This window comes from Oreochromis niloticus, linkage group LG16 (assembly GCF_001858045.2).
Source record: "Oreochromis niloticus isolate F11D_XX linkage group LG16, O_niloticus_UMD_NMBU, whole genome shotgun sequence".
In the NCBI taxonomy this organism is placed as follows: Eukaryota; Metazoa; Chordata; class Actinopteri; order Cichliformes; family Cichlidae; genus Oreochromis; species Oreochromis niloticus.
This window is the reverse complement of record NC_031987.2, coordinates 27,273,279-27,291,137: the sequence shown is the minus strand read 5'-3', so window position 1 is coordinate 27,291,137 and position 17,859 is coordinate 27,273,279. Positions and strand designations below refer to the sequence as shown.

Here is a 17,859-nt window from a genome sequence, read left to right as displayed (position 1 = left end):
TGCAATTTAAGCTGGTAGAATAAGAATGGGTGGTAACCCAAGTTAACTAACTATCCATAGTCTAGCATTCTAAGATAACACATTTTCAGTGGCACAGAGACCCTCACGCTCAAGAATAACCAGCAAATGCTGAGCAGTTTTTAATGATAAATGAAATTCACAACCAATGAGGTAAAAGGGTTTGACATCAAGTACTGGACAATTCTGACATGGACAAAGACACACATGCTGTTTTCCAGCAGATCTGCCCAAAAAGTTGTTCTGTTTGCTCTTTACTGGCAATCAACTCGTCATTTACAGGTTTTAAGAAAACGTGCAGCAACCTGAAAAATTTGTGCACTGAATAATCTCATGCACATTATCTCTGGCCAGCTGATCCTCTGCACCAAGGTCAAACTGCTTGAGTGCAATTCTTGCTTTAGGCACTCATATTTTGGGAGTGCCATAACTTACGGGGGTAAACGTGACCACTTTTTTACTTAAAGAGTTCACATTTTAGAAATTATCCAGAGTCTTATCTGCTGTCTTTGATTGTACATTATCCTTTCTTTGTTTTGCTGTGCAAACCGGTCAAACGTGATCGTGTTTATTTTGGGAAAATATGCTGTTCAGCTGATTTAAGGGTGACCTCTGCGCATACCCGTCATAGTCACTTCCCGGAGGGATTTGTTCCTACATTTTTCCCTAAAAAAAATACTAAAATAAGACATGTTGAAGTGATGTTTTCCGTGTTGTTTAGATGACAAAGTTTCAAAACATTACAGTCAGAAACTGCTAAAAATAGATGCAACATTTCCTGGCAGCTTCGTGATACATTGTATCAACAATTCTGGAGTAACTCCTTTTCCTTCTCTTGACTGAGAAAGAAAAGAATCAGATATTGATTTTACACTGAAGCATTTTTTTTCACTGTTTATGGAAGAATATAGCTGCAAAGTGCTGTTAAAAGATTACCTTTGTTTGAAGATGTCATTGCTCAGTGGATGGGGGCGTGAGGGTCAGCCTGCAGCGATCTGAGCCTGCAGCTCCAGTATGTGCTTCCGAAACAGACTGCTGAGTAAGTGCAATGGTTTCATTACCTTAAGAGTGGAAGAACAGTAATTGGTAGAGCTAATATTTTTATTAAACATGTGTGATTAAAGTAAGTGTTATTGGTTGTATTACTGGTGTGCGTCAAACTGTGCAGACCATGAATTTGCAGCGATCGTGGAATAATAAGAACAGAACGCTTTCTGTGTATTAATCAACACTTAATACACAGAAAGCTTCAGTATAACTATCAGACATTTTTATATTACACTGTGAAATGTGTGCAGAGGACAGGCTGTCTCAAGTGAGGATCAAAAGTTCTCCAAGTTCAGTATAATTTATAAATATTTAATCTTTGACCCAAACCGCGTGCGTAAATGTGCACAACTCTCCCACTTTGGAGAAGCCTGTGGAAAGGTTTCGCTGGTGCCTGATGCTGCAGGTATGTAAAACGCTCAAATTGAACAGAGCTATAAACATCTGGAAAAAGGTGATTTTTAGCCTCCTTTAGCATTTAACCAAAAATGATCTTTCACTGCCTACAGGTGGTATCCTGAAGCTGCAATTTAATTAAAAAATAATGTATAAAGCACATAAAACTGAAGAGAACAGTGAATTAGAGGTGTGCGGATTGATCCAAATATCCATAGTATCAATATTGATGCAGGTATTGGTATCAAAGCTATACCAGCACAATAGGATCACATTTTTTCTATCCTCTAAGTTTAGTATGTAATCCACTAAATTGCGTTAAATTATTTTATTTTTTAATGAAAGTATTACTCAAACATTCACAATGAAAAATGTCTGAACCTTTTTGTACTGATCGACACATCTGCGTTTTTTAATGCCCCTGTCACATTTAAACAACAGGCACTGACGCTTTAGAGACAGACACATTTACATTCCAGGTCTCCAAAAACAACAGTTTTTTTCAAATACATGAAAAGCTGAAAGGTGTATTCTTTTGTTAAGTCAATATTGTGGAAATCACTGTGATTTAATGGCCCGTATTTGTATAGCAATACTAGTCCCCAAGGACCCCAAAGCGCTTTACACATCCAGTCATTCACACACTGGTGATGGCAAGCTACATTGTAGCCACAGCCACCCTGGGGCGCACTGACAGAGGCGAGGCTGCCGGACACTGGCGCCACCGGGCCCTCTGACCACCACTAGTAGGCAATGGGTGAAGTGTCTTGCCCAAGGACACAGCGACCTAGACTGTCCAAGCTGGGGCTCGAACCGGCAACCTTCCGATTACAAGGCGACCTCCCAACTCTTGAGCCACGATCGCCCCGTTTTAATGGTCATTAAAATGTGTTCAGAATGATTCACCTCATAAATTATGGCACTCTGCTCTCCCCTACATGAGCTACCTTTATAAGTTAAAAAAACATCAGTGTCGGTATTGATATCGGCAATGCTGAGGACTCGGTACCTATAAAAGCAGTTCTGTGTGCGGCTCTGACAGCACAAGGCGTGCTGTAATCCGTTCCGGTTTTATCCATCGTTCAATAAAAAGCGGGTTTTAAAAAATCAGCAGCGTTTTGAGGCTATAGTTTGCGTTCTCCAGAGCGAGAATTTTCGAGATGCTAGGAGCAGCAGATGGGTGGGGTGCAGCGCAACGTGCAAACTTTCAGGTAGGCTTCCTCTGAAACAGCTGCATACCTCGAATAGCTCACACTAGAGAATGTCACTCACACCCTGGAGACGTTTAAAAGAGGAACACACGCGCCTTTTCTAAGTTTGGAGGAATGTGATGAAGCCACACCAACTTACTTAAATTAGCTGACTTCAAGACACAGATGCACATAGATAGTGCTCCTTAATACCTGATTTTATAGAAACGGGGGATATCCAGGGATAGGCGCACGAGTGCCACAAGATCCCAGTACCACACTGGCTGATCCACAGCGCTAGTGCACAGAGGATCTCTGGCTCTGTAACACAGAAACGTGATGTGGTTGAATCTGCACCACGCACGACATTTTTTGAGTTCTGATTAAAAAATAATGGGTTAGGTTATAACCTGTGTTGCTGCATCCTTAAGATGTCTGTGGGCGAGCACGCGTAAACACATGTAAACAAAAGATGTGCACACTCTGCCATATACGCAAGAAAAAAGGAATCCCTAATTATGAGCCAAGTCTCAAAAGCTAAATGAGTCCAAATTGTGGAAAATCACACGGAATTGTTGCGCTTGCTGTTTCATATTTTCCTCATCAAAACATTTTTAACGTCTTTTATACATATAGGGAGACTATAGGAAATTAAAAAAACAATACTATGAGTATTTTATTTATATAAAACTATAAAAATTAAAGCGTAATGAATGTATTCTAAATGGCTTCTTTGCTCTGGATCTGAGTTTCGCTTGATATATTTCGTATCGTTAAGATACTGGAATGCACACTGCAAACTAAGCCAAGGAGTGACATAGTGACAGAGAGTCCGTCACAACAACTATAAAGCACAAACCTTCAGTGCGTCAGTAGCATCTTTCACTCTGTAGGGATACTGTGCTAATCAGATTACAAGGGCTAGAGGGTCTGAAGGCAGGAGGACGTGTGTGTGCGTGCGTGTGTGTGTGTGTGTGTGTGTGTGTGTGTGCCCGCGCGCCCGTAACTAGAGAGCAGATGTAGCAGGCCAGCAGCCAGGCTTAGACCGTCTGTTTCTCTGATTTCAGTCTCAGTATCTCTGACTGAGTGAATGACAGTCTGTCTGTCTGTATGTCTGTATGTTTTTCTCAGACGGGTGAAGTTTAAGACAACACGGAGGTTTCACACAATTCAAAATGGCCATTAAAAAAATGCATTTTTCACACATCCTCCTTGTTTCAACAATCAGTTGAAATTGGTTTTGTTTTTTTGTTTTGCTTTCTGTCTCAGAGTTTTATACTTGTTCCCAGGACAGGGCAACAAAATAGATTGTTTGACCTTTTTTTGGTGGAGAGGCAGTCCTTAGACCCTCTGTTTGCAAAGAGCCGCCAGTAAGAAGAAAGCTGGCTTAAAGGGAGTGGGGCTAAAAAAATTTTTATAAATGGCTGCTTCCACAGTCTCTCTACAGCACTCACCATACTTCTACTAGATTAGTTAAACTCTTCACCTTTTCATCAATAAAGAATAGAACAGAATAGATCTTTATTGTCACTGTTACAAGAACAATGAGTTTGACATCTCTCCATTAGCAGCATGTAGAGTTTTACATTAAAGTACCTTTAGAAGGGGAAAAAACAGTTTAAGAGGTGCCTACACAGGGAATGTTTGTAATAACGTATAAATAAAGTTGAACAACTTCTATTTTTGAAGCTATACACCGATCAGAGATAGCATTTTGACTACAGACAGGTGACATGAATAAAACTTATTCTCTTATCATGACACCTGTTGCTTGATGGGATGTTTTAGGAAGCAAATGAACATTTTATTCTTAAATTTGGTGTGTTGGAAGCAGGAAAAACAGGCACGTGTAAGGATTGGAGCATGTTTGACAAAGGGTTCAATTGCATGTAGGGATGCATAGCTGCAAATCAGTCAGGGTGCTCATCCTGACCCCTGTCCATTGCCAAAAGACCAACAATAGAAACGTGAGCATCAGAACTGGAGCAGAGAGCAATGGCAGAAGGTGGCCTAGTCTGAAGATACCACAGCATACTTTCAGGGGCCTAGTGGCGTCCATGTCTCGATGGGTCAGGGCTGTTCTGGCAGTAAAAGGGGGACTAACAAAATATTAGGCCTCAGGTTGTGAGCTTGGCAGCTCCACCCACCTGCTGGACAAACCTTTTATTTGCAAGAGGCAGCCAATCCGAGAACTGAAACAATATGTTTAAGACAGTGGATGGAGTGTGAACTGACGGTCTAAATCAAGGTCAGTTAGTTTGAATTTTACTCTGGTAGAGCCCAAGAACATACGCATGTGGCAGAGCTGAGCATAACAGCCCCACTCCAAACAGGAAGAAATGTGACGTATGAACCACAACACACAAGATAATTATAGAAAGCATAAGTAACTTTTAAAACAATTTCTCCAGGATTATAGGCTGGATATATATACTATATACTGTCCCATAAACCAGCTAATTTTGTGCCGTAATGTGAAAGTGCTATGATTAAAAAAAACCCCTGTCTTTTATCTAGTGAACAGGCAAATAGAAAACCAAAGGAAGTTCTCAGTTTGGCCTGAAACAAAGAAAACAAACAGTATTTTGGTATACAACTTGTGGGGCATAGTCTGCTTTAAAGTGGCCTTAACGTGATTGAGACCTGACTGTTATGTAATTTAAAAAGCTTAAAACCAGCCCTGAAAATGGCGCACCACTTGAGACAGATCTGTTAGAAACACTTGCCAGCTAACCCACAATTTCCATCTCCAACACAATATTGTTTAGACGTCTTTCTTCGCTCTCCTCCACCTGACTCACTCTCTCACCGCAGGCTTTGTCACAGTCTGTTTCGCCCAGGCCGCCTCCGTCTGTCTCCTCCACATGTCTCCGAGGTCTGATATGCCTCGGCCTCCCCACGCCACAGTGTTTAGACAAACTGAGGAACACAGAGACACGCTGACTGTGGCAAAGAGAGATGCTAAAATTTCTGCCTTCTCTTTCTCTGAAACTAATCCTGATATTGGTCTCAGAGGCTTTAAAGACTGGATGGTTAAATCCCACAGGAGTAAACAGATGATGGGCTCAGTATGGGAAAACCCAAACAGTGGAAATGAGAACTAGCTTTCACTTTCAGCTTTGGGGGAGCTTTTACTATAAACATATTAGGAATTCCCCCATAAAGGTTTAATCAGAATAGAGTTAGGGGTTTAAAATTCTTCGTGTCTGTCCTCATCTGAAAAAAGAGAGCACAAATTTCTTTTTCAAACACTTAATACACATATTAGCAGGAACACGAAAAGGCCAAACACCAAGAGTGTTGTAACAAAGAAACAAGCCTTATGGAAAATGCTGGGTGTGCAAAGCATTTGGTTTTAAATGGTTTGAATCCAGTGTCCTGGCAACATTTATTCTTGTTCCATGAACAAGATTTTCCCTGCATAAATAAAGCAGTTTCTTTCCTAACTACTAATACTATGAAATACAGACTGGAGTATCTGCGGGTTGAACCACTGACCTTGCGACTGATAGATAACCTGTTCTCCTTCCGGAGCTACAGCCCTAGTACCAACTTTAGTAGTAATAATTAGAAATATTTTTTTTCTGTATGACTCTTTATCAGTCCCTCAAACATCAATGTGGAGGAATTTTGGCCCATTGTTCTTAACATTGTTGCTTCAGTTCACTGAGGTTTGTGGGTATTCATTAACGCACAGCTCTCTTAAGGTCCAACCACAGCTTTGTAATCGGGTTTAGGTCGGGACTTTGATTGGACAATTTCAACACTTTGATTCCTTATTTTTTCAGCTGTTCTGTTGTAAATTTACTGCCGTGTTTGCGTCGCATGACCCAGTATCAGCCAAGCTTTAGCTGTTTAGGACAGATGGCCTCACATTTGACTCTAGAATACTTTGGCATACAGAGGAGTTCATGGTCAGTCACGACTGCGAGGTGCCCAAGGTCCTGTGGCTGCAAAACAAACCCAAATCATCAACCTTTTAACCACATATGTTTTGAGGTCTCTGTGCTGATATGCTGTATTCGGTTTTCACCAAACGTCGTGCTGTACATTATCGTCAAAATTCATCACTTTGGTCTCGTCTGTCCAAAGGACATTGTTCCTGAAGTCTTTTGGTTTGATCAGGTGCAACTTTGCAGACCTACAGTAAGCTGTGCTACTATATTCTATTTAGAGAGAAGAGGTTTTCTGCTGGCAACCCTTTCAAACAAGCCATACTTGTTCAGTCTTTTTTTAAATTGTACTATTATTAACTTTAACACTTCGCATGCTAAATGAGGTCTGCAGAGTCTGAGCTGTAGCTCTTATGTCTCTTTTACAATTTCTGTGAGCAATGCACAATCTTTTTGGGTGAATTTGTTGGGAAAAGGTTGACACATTGTGTTAACTCACACCTGAATGCTCCAGAGCAACAAACTGTCAACATTTCTGCTTTTATAGAGGTGCTCACACCTACTGATAATCAGTTAACTGAGCGCATTTGATTTGCTGCACTTGGCTGCTACTTACCCTCTTAATTGCTATAGAAGCTGTAAGGTTTTACTTACTTTTTCACATAACTGAATAGATTTCTGTGAAAACTTTCCTTTTCAGTAATAATTGATCATTCAAGAAAGATTCCGGCCACGTGGAAGTCTGGCTTTTTAAAGTAGCAGCAGCGACAGTGGCTGCTGCAGTGGCGGTCGAGGCTACGGTGGTGGATGGTGTTTTGGGTCACAGTTACTCCCTGTCTGCCTGAAGTGTCTCCGTCATCTAACACACATCTATCTGTCCCTGAATCCGTCTATCCGTTCATCCACTAGAGCCTGTCATCAAACCCTCCCCGTACACGAGTATGTGTGTTTGTAAGTGCACTCTTTAAATAGACACTCTGTTATGTGTTTAAAATGCAAAGTGAAAGCCTAACACCATAACACTCCGAAGACATGAATGAATCCTTCATAAACAGCTCCTGTCAAAACCCTGGACTCTCTCCAGCTCATTTTCTCTCTCAGGAATCTACTGTTTGTTGTCCAAGTCAATGCTCTCCTCGCCTTCAGGTTTTCAATAGCCCAGCTTCCTGGGCGTGACAGAGACATTCCCTCTTAGACACACTTCAAAGAAAATGTCAGATGAAATTCTCAAGGACACGTATTGAAGGTCTGTGTTTCATGCCAGGACAGAATCCCTAGAGCAGATTAGGCTCCCAGTTGTTTCCTCTGACCTAAAGCCACTTGGCCAAACTTGGTTCAGCTTGGTTGGAGTTTGGGGCTGCCGTCTGACACAGAGATGCGTGACCCAATTTGGTTTTCTGGCACAAATTAAAAGTGTGCTTTTTGAGCTACCGTGCAGAAATGTATTGCTTTGCCATGGTTACCAAAAACAAAATCCAAAGCACACTTTTTATTGGTGCAATCTAAAGTGGAACATTTAGGTGGTAAAAGAAAAAAAAAAACAGTGCAGTGCAGTGCAGAGGCAGTCATGGTCAGCCATTGGTGTTTCCAACCACATATCTGACACACCCTCAATTTAGTCTAACTTTTTTCCTTTTTGTTTCCTTTTTCTTTCTTTTTTTTGGTGGTTTTTTTTCTTTGCTTTGTTTGTTTTTTGCTTTGGGTCCCTCCAAACAGCAGGAAGCAAAGGCAGTCATTTAACCCCTAAAAAATAGAGTGCACAAAGTGCAATTTGGGTTCAGGGACAAATATGACTTGACCGCACTCTGCTCTGGAATAAAAGCATGATTTAGTGGCAGAATAAAAGAATGCAGCTTTTTGTGCATCGAGCTATTTCTCTAGACAGAATCCAGGTTCCCCGGCTGCTGTCTCACGTAGCTCGTGACGTGATCAAAGAGGATTGTCAAACACTATCAATGTGTTCTTATCATTCTATGCATGCCACTTTTCACAGGACAGATAAGATGGAACAATCACTGCATACCTTTACGTTTGTGCAGAAGAGACAATGGTCTACAGTGGGCTGTTATTGTTCTTTAGCTTTGGAATTTCATAGACAGCAAGGCAAAGAAGAGAAAGAAAGACGACCTGGTACCTACATGTTCTTCCAGGTGAGCTAAACGCTTTTTAAAGCTTTGAAACACACCGCAGTGGCACAAAAATACAGATGTATTCAGATATCATTTATATCAGGTAACACTCATGTTGCTGTTGATTTTATACTTCCTGGTTTCTCCTGTATATGTAAGTCCTAACCGTGAAACCAGTGGACATGTGCAAGAGCTTAAAATTCAGTTCACAGACTCAATAAATCAGTTTAGCTTCAGTGGTGGTGGGTGCTTCTTGATTGCCTTCAGACTTTTAAAAGTAAACACTCTCAGTCCACAGAGGAAGGTATCCCACTGAGGCTTACTGTAGCTGCAGTTAAAATTCAAATGAGTCAATCGTCATGCCTGTGTTAAAAAAAAAAAAAATACTGTGGACATTCCTCCTCGTCAGTCATTATTTTTTTTGGCCCTAGAAGTACATTCTTACACCTGAACTGGGCCCTCTGTAAACTGCATTACTGTACTGCAGAAACAGTCGGCCTCTATATGGCACCGACTGCCAAAGAAAACATGGAGGGCGCTTCAAATGAAAACACACACACATGCATATATACACGTGGGGGCTTACGAGTGACCCTGAAGCATGATTTTAGCAACAGAGCTGGGTCAAAACATGAAGATTAGGCCGTGATGGGCAGTCTTCAAAATAAAAGGGCCAAATTTGGCACTCATATGAACCACTTATAATAATTAGATAGAAAGTCTTCATTTGACATCTGTTTTTGTTGCAATAAAAAAACTGCACTGAAGTCAATTAAAATGAAACAAGATTCTTTTATCTGTTTTTACTGACACGTGTCTGTGGAAGGGACATTGCAAGCAATAATTTACATAATCATAATTTTTAGCATCCTGGTGCCATCATAGTGTTCTCAGTGTTGTCACTGACATCCACCCTCTCCCACAAATGTATACTTGCTTCCTCCACAAAGTTGTTCCTTTTACATCAACCAGTCATCAGTGATGTTGTATTTCAGTGATAGTGATTGCTCGACAAATCACAACTGAGATGCAGTAAATCTTGGAGTCACGGTGGACTGAAACACTCTTCTGATTCTATTCCAGGCCTCTCGGACCAGTTATATTCATCTTTTAACTTTTAATGTTTATTGCATTTTCCTTTTTACTATAGGAAGGTGGAGTCTGCAAGTATAACGTAATTATTTAGACACCTTTTCACAGAGTGAGACACAAAGTAAGTTTAACTATCTTAGATTGAAGTAGTACACAAAACTGCTCCAACATGTTTCCTGATAATGAACATATTCTTCATCAAAATCTCTCAACTCTTTCTCTCGTGAATCTTTGCTTTTCTCTGTGATAATCGTTTTCTTTAGGGAGCTGAAATATTATTGGTAGAGAAGCAGGCAAAACGTTGCCCGCTCTTGTGCGCGTCTTTGAGGTGCGCACTGCTTGCAGGGTTTATCTAACAGAGCAACAGAGTGGCTTGATGTGTGGATTCTGAGAACCCACTGAGACTCTTACTTGTTTATTTTACAGTCGAGCTGACTGTTGACGGTAAAGGGCCAAATGACCCTTTAGCTGCCGGGAAATATCCCGGTGCTCCCGGCGGGCACTTCGCCTCTGCTTTGGAATTTATTAAACCACTTTCAGGCTTCGGGAAGCTGTTTGCTCTCCACAGACATCCAGCTGTTCTCCAACTAGTCTACGCTCACTTTTTGAATTTCTAATTTGAACAAACACTGCAGTATTCACCACTGATGCTGTTATTTTTATATCAACTTGTATTTTTATATATATTTTATACTTTTATTTTTGATTTATAAAAATGTCTCGTGATATCTTTGGATGTGCTGAAAAGTGGCTTTATTTTGAAAAGCAAGGGCGGAAGCTGTGTACCTAATCGTCTTTAACTTCGAAGTTTAGAGTGAGCTGAAGCACACCGTGACCGCTGCGCTCAGAGCAAACAGCGCTCAGAGAGAGACACGCAGACAGAACAGATCAGTCTCACCTCCTTTCATACTTCGGATCAGACCTCTCCATCATGGATTCGTTTCTGGCTCGCTCTCTCTTCTCCGCCGGATAAACTTTTGGACTTATTGTCGTATCATGGGAATATACCGTGGGTGCGCTCGGACCCGTGGATTTATACAGCCTTGATGGAAATCATGTCACCGCAGCAGGGGACCATGGGACAGAACAGGTCCGACTCTCTGACGGGAGAGAGCAAAGCGCTTCCCGACAGCAAAAAGGTACCTCTGAAGTATTGTAACGGTTATCTAGGCGCACTTTCTGTTCATGTGTGCGCGTATTTGCGCATCGGGTGCGCTTGTTGTGGGTCTTCTTTTACTTTTGAATGACAGTATGAAATGTAAGATACAGAGCAGTATCTGCAAGAGTGAGTTAAAAGACCGAACGCACATTTATGTTCCTGGCTTGTTGACTTCATCGTGTTATTTTCTGATATGTGTCTTTTTTTAAATGTATTTTTTTTTTAAATCAATCTTTCAACCCTCATCTGTGTGCTGCGCATCACGTCTACACGATCGTCAGGACTGAATTAAGACGCTTGACTGTTCCTCGTCCATTGTTATTGTGATTGTCAAGTCAAGTCAAGTCATCTTTATTTATATAGCACATTTAAAAGACATCATGTGTCGGCCAAAGTGCTGAACAGGGAATAATATAATGAAAAAATTAAAATGCTATGATTGTACATAGCATGAACGTTTGTGTTTTTGGATCTGTGATCAGAGTTTTTGACAGGCTTGATCAAGGTTTGTCCTCGAAGACTTGTGTGGATCCACCCTGTGCACGTGGAATAGTGTGGAAAAGTGTGGAAAAAAGAAAAGCAAAACCAGAGGACTGGATTCTGGTCATTTTTTCCACCTTGTGATATATTATTATTCTATAAAAAGTTGAACTTTTTACCCAAGAAAAGCTCTTAAAAACACAAAACAGGTCATTACTTTGTTTTTTTCATGCTGAGTACAGAAAGTATGGCTGAAGCCAAACAACAGAAAAATATAAAGAGCGATTATTTGTTAATTTCACGGGCAGCATGTTGCGCCTCAGTTAGTTGCGTGGCTTCTCTTCACTGAGAGCATAGAGTATTTAAACAGAAGAGGGGAAAAATAAACACAATTTCACGTGTCATTCCACATTACCGCCTGTGCTGTAAATCGAGGGCTCTGCATTACAATTATATTCATGTAAATATTTCCCTCCAGATCGTCGTCGCTGATAGAGCAGGCGATTCCCAGCGGCTGCTGAACGAACGCATAGCGCCCCCAACTCGCGCCTGTTTAAAGCAAGTAACTGCAGCTTTCAGCAAGGGAGGATATGAGCGCTAAGTGTGAACATACAAGTGCCGAAATGCCTCCCTGAAAGCAACAACGGGGTTAGAAAACTTGACCATAGGTTAACAGGATGTGCAGTTATAATATGTACTCATATGATCTCCACTAGTTACTTCTGCACAGTACACTGGTGTTTTACTAAGCATTTCACCACTTTCCAGGCCTGGAATTTTATAGTGAAAAATAGTGTTATGGATTTACAAATGATGTTGCTGTAGCTCACCCCAACCCCTTTCTCTTTCCCTTCTCTGAGCAATTGCTGCTCTTTGGCCTGTCTGCAACACACTGGGCTCTGCTCAGCCTTAGGAAGTTGTGAGAAATGCAATCTGTCAGCCAGAGCCTCGCCGAGTGAGAAAATGCTCATGAAAATAGAGTTTCCACATGCATCTCTTTGAGTAGGACTTGTTTTTTCCTCTCAGATATTTCTGTGAGAATGTGATTTCTTGAATTGTACGTGACAGGCATGACAGGTACATAATGTGTACTTGTCCTGCAGCTTTACAGTCCAGACTTCCTCTTTGGCTTTAGCACACAGGCTGCATAATTTAAGACTTGAGGCTTCAGGGTGTCCTGCCTCGTGTCAGTCACCACGGCAGAACAACAGGCTGACACCTGTCACCAACATCGCTGGTGCGCTTGAAAATCTGCGTGGAAACGAGCCGAATTATCAAACTTACACAAAACTAATGGAAAAACCCAACCCGATTTAAAGGGTTTCCACAAAACCATGAAGTCAATTCAACTAATTTGTAGGTGTCAGATATTCACTGTGAATTGTTGTTCCTTTTTTTTATAAATCAAATAAGCACATTGAAGCTGATGCTTCTTTCTTTTTCCAAATGTCCAGTAACTCACAGCATGTTGGGCTGGGCCGTAGCAACTCTGACCTCTATTACTAACAGGAGTTTGTTAAGAGAGGAATGTCACCCTTAAGTAACTCCAAAAAGATTCCAGGAAGCCGAGTCTTATTTAATTTGGGTCGCTACTTTAATTATTTCTTGCCTTCCTCTGATTGAATCACTGTAGTGTACGTCGTGGGGGAGGAGGAGGAGGAGGTATTGTGAGCTAACAAGGTTTTGATTTGCTGTAGGTTTAAATGAAATAGCTGTGGTGGACATAAAGATGCCTGTCATACTTCTGTGAGTGAGCGCACCATTTATCGTGCCACAGTGGGAATATGTGAACCGTCATAAACATCACACGACGATGATATATTTCCCCGCTCCGGCCAGCTTTTCTGTCTCGCTGTCACTTATTTTTCTGTCTGCCTCCATCTCGCTCGTTTTCTCTTTTCCCTTCTTTTTAACTGCCGTCACTTCTCCTATTTCTTTAGTCGCTTTCTTCCCTTCTCTGTAAGTCCTGTATTTCCTGCATCGACCACAGCTAAACAGCCAGCTCAGAGCAGTGCTGACTGTGTACTTTGCCTTCCGTCTCTGTAACCATTGCGTGGTGTACCAAACCGAAAACAGTGACGCAAAGTAATGTCTCGCACTGACCCACGTCTGTCACCTCTCTCTCTCTGACTGTGCAGAAGATGAAGACCCTGGCGCAGAGACGACAGTCAGCTCCTTCACTCGTCATCAGCAAAGCACTCACCAGATCAAGAAGCACGTCCAGGTATCAGCAAACACACATACAGCTGCCAGCTGCTGAGGTGCTGTCACCACTGTGTGCCATATTTCTCCCCTTTTTCTTCATAAACTATTGACCCTAGCATGGCATGCTTTATAAAGGCTTTATAAACTGTATTTAATGTATTGAAAAAATCATTTTCCTGCTTTTTTTGCCTAGTAACCTGTTATTTTTTGCACATACAGACTTTCTAGATTGTTTAAAGATAACTTTTCTAGTTGCTCGTGTTTGCAAACTTCATGCATTTTGATGGATATTTGCACTGACTCACAAACTTCCTAGAAAGTACTCACCTGTGGGTTTGATGAGGTGATATGCAAGGGTCTAGACAAGAAAGAAAGTATAGCTAGGAGGCTGAGATGAAAATCACTGATTAGAAAATATATGCCTCTGATGAGCAAAAGTGGAAGCCTGTGGTTCCAGGTCTGAGGTGTTTAGTATTTCAGACACACATTAAAGTGTCTAATTTCATCACTTAGATTCAGATATTTCTCCCGTTTTCTGTCACGTTCAGTGTCCTCAGACATCAGAATTAAGACTTCCAGGCCTTCCTGACTCATTCATCGAGGGCTTTTAAATCCTCACTTCCGCCAGAACTATCGGGCTTTTCATCACCCTCGTATCTCACAAATCCCTTCATCCTCCTTCAACAGTTTCGGAAATAAGCCATTACAAACCCTCCGGGAAGGGTATTTATTTACTAGAAACTTTGTTTCTGTTATGCACTCTGTTTAAGTTTCTGCCAGTGCCAGCTTTTTGGGGTTTTTAGAGGAAAAAACACTTTGAGGCAGGCTGGCTTTTCAAAACACTTTGAGGCTTTAGAAAGTTTTTATGTCTTCATGATTTCACCTACAAGCGAGTACAGAGAAGTGCTGTTGGCAGCACTTGGAGATCAGGATAGGGTGGTAAATCTCCACGATTTAGACAAACTCTTAAATAGGCCAGTGTTGTTGTAGGGTCTGTGTGTGTCTGTGTGTGCATATGTGCTGTTTGGATGCAGAGTGAGACACCATGAGACCATTTATTGAGTGAAAGACAAACAGAGGCTGCCTGAGAGTCTGTCCAAGTCTGACCTGTGTGTGTATGTGTGTGTGTGTGAGCTGACCTGACGCTCTCAGCTGTCACCCTTAACCCCTGACCTCACATCAGGAGGCTTAGAGGCCGGTGGAGGTCAGTAGGGGTCAGAACCTAACATGTCAGTGAGTGTGTGAAGTAGTTATTAAGGTCCGGATATGTGTGTGTGCAGGGGTGCTACCAGCAGAGTGGTTAGATGACTGAGAGTAGGTAAAGGCTGATGTGACTTTCATGCAGCAGGTGCTTTTCTTTCTTTCTTTTTTTATTAACTGGGCACTTTTTATTATGAATGCATATTTGTTGTTGTTAAGATTTGCAAACCACATGCAGGCTGTTATAAAACCCCGGAGCCCCAATTAAAGCAGTTAGAATGGGTAGATCCATGTGCCAGCAGGTCTTGGCAGTGGGTTGCATATCATTTTATCACTGCTGTGTTCTTTAAAAAGGCTCTGCTGCTGTTACAAACTCTCCTTGCACAAACTTTTACTGTAAGCAAGCAGCTTTTTTGTTCTACTTGATAACTTCTTGGATTTATTGTCAAGTCTTTAACTTTATGCTAAAGAGCTCCTCTCTGAGAATAGCACTGACTTGTGGAGTGTCCTGTTGGTCTGGCATTTTCATTTTGTTCATGAAGCTGTTACTCACTCACAATAAGTTCATTTTTCAGTATTGAGCTGGAAAAAAACAGGTTTAAATATTAAACAGTGCAGAGCAGCTGAAGCAGCTACAAACTGAAAGACACCTCAGGCTTTGATTTGAGTTTCTGTTTTGTTTTTTTGTCTCATCTCTGAACTCTTTCCCCCTTTTTTTTTTAATCTCTGCTCATGACTCGTGCAGTCAGTGAACAGCGCTGAGTTTTGGCTCCCGTTCACTTTTTAAAATAACAGTGCTACAATGAAACTGAGTTCTGAGGTACCGGGGGAAAAAACAAAAAAACAAAACGAAGGATTAAAAAAAAAATTTGGCATGGTGAAGTTTCCATTGTTTGGAGTGTGTCGTTTTTCACAAGAGATTTTTTTTTCACAGCTTCTACTTCTTTCCCTCCCCTCTGTCCCTGAGATGCGTCCTTGCCTGCGTTTCCCATCAGCCCTAAGAGGCACCGAAGGGTCTCTGGACCCTTAGCGCAGCCATTTACATCACCTCCGTGCACAAACTCTCACACTTCATCTCGAAGTATAACGTCATCCCTTTGCCTCCCAACTACAGTGCGGGGGATTATGGGTCCCCTTCAACCTTCAGGCAATGAAATCTATACACATGGACCCTTCCTGACCTCACGCTTTCACGTGCTATCAGCCACAGTGTCACCGCGACACACACGCACACATAAATGTGACACCCACACGGCTCTTTACTTAATCTCAAATCTAATCTTATTCCTGAAAATTGATTAATGACTTTTAGAAATGTAAAAAAATAAAAATAAATCTCAGTTTTCAGTTTTTTTCCTGGTTGTTGACATCTGGATCTCAAAATGACAAATACAAGAACACACACGCACTTGCACATCATGCAAAAACCATTTCCTGGTTGTAATAATGAGCTCTGTTAAGGATATCATGGCTGACAGCCCCTAGGCAATTCTAGCTCCTGATTCTGACCTCATCCCTGTGTGTGTGTGTGTGTGTGTGTGTGTGTGTGTGTGTGTGTGTGTGTGTGTGTGTGTGTTTCCTCGTCTATATCAGGGCACTGGTGTCAGGATGAACTAACATTATATTTTGCCTATGAACCTATCTAATGCACGCAGAGCAAAAAAAGGTCAAGGTTTAATTGTTTTATGTGCAATAGTGAGTTGTTACTGAGTTACTGTTAATGGTTATTATAGTGTATCTGAATCAGATGTTGCCTGGCTGTTCAGTTTCCTTCAAATCTGTAGAGCTTTTTAGCCTTTTTTAGCTTTTTGTTTTGGTTTTCCCATCTGTTTAGGCGTCCAATTAGCAATAGAAACATGCAAAATAGGCCCCTCTTCAAGTTTTAGGAAGGTTAAGGAGTTGTTCTGTAGAAGGAAGAAGGCACCTATACAGATAAATACAAATCAAAGCTCCTGACCTAGTTGCAACTATAGTAGGAATGTAATTCAGAAATGTGTGAGTAATGAAGTGAGTAATCTCTTTATTGTCAGTCTTACTGCAGTTTTCTGTGTTTTTTTATGCCACGATAAACAAAAGCTTCCACTGTGATTCGGGCGATGGTGCGGAGTGGAGTGTGTTTATGCAAAAATGATGTTTTCCCAAATCCGCTTGTTAACAGACGGTCTCTTTTCACTGCTTCGTGCACAGAGATGCCAATTGTTGCTTGTCTGAAGATCTTTTATCTGGGACAAAGAGGTCAGGCTGTTGGTGATTCAACCCTTCTCGTACAGAAACATATGCAAAAGTTCAACGGGTGACATCTCTTGTAGTTGGGGGAAGGGGGTCTCCAAATTAAATAGCATTATCAGTCTCTCCTCTGCTCTCTGTTTCACTCTGCGCAGAGCAGAGGAGATGAAAGAAGGAACTAGCTGTGACTGAAGACTGCTGAACTGTGCTGAAATTTAATGGATGCACACAAATTGAATAACATATTTAGCTTCTTACATTATTTTCCTTTCAGTTTCTTCCCCCTTTAATTTCTTGTGGCTTGGGCTTCCCCTTTAAGCCAGTGAAAGAGGAAACACGGACATCTCTGCCTTTGCTCTTTCGTCCTACCTTTATTTTTATTCCCTGTCAGAATTTACACGTTTCATAACAAATAAGAGCGAGGCTGAAAGTTTGCTCTGAACATATTTCCATTTATTTGCTTCTTCTCGCCACGTGTTGCCTTAATACAGGAAAACAGATTTGCCACCAAAGACAAATTAGCTGCAGACAAACTAATGACACAGATGATGCACAGAGACACATAAATGACACTTAGAGTTCTTCTCAGGGTTATTATCAAAGCTGAGCAGATGGACGGAGTTATATAAGTGTGTGTCACTTCTGCCCTGAGGGAGTCAGTCTGTTCTGTCTAGGCTGACTGTTTGACAGCTGGGGAGACTTTAAGCTGTGCATCAAGACACAGCGATATAAGCAAAACAGCATATCAAGCCCCACTAAGGTCCCGATACAATGGGAAATACCTGGAACTGGAAATAAGTGGTAAAAAGAAAGTGGAAACAATG

At 41.4% G+C, this 17,859-nt stretch overlaps 1 protein-coding gene across 2 annotated transcripts in view; it reads left to right on the top strand.

The window, feature by feature from the left end:
• The window catches only part of LOC102081671 (rho GTPase-activating protein 20), a 59,332-nt gene that overhangs the window by 17,159 nt on the left and 24,314 nt on the right, over positions 1-17,859 (top strand). The window contains exons 1-2 of one of the 2 annotated variants that reach the window (XM_005475313.4): positions 10,589-10,904; positions 13,543-13,628. In XM_005475313.4, the coding sequence (XP_005475370.1) occupies positions 10,812-10,904; positions 13,543-13,628 (179 nt within the window). In that variant the 5' untranslated portion in view covers positions 10,589-10,811. Of the gene's footprint in view, positions 1-10,588; positions 10,905-13,542; positions 13,629-17,859 lie in introns of those variants that run through there. The other variant, XM_025903896.1, reaches the window with a different exon arrangement.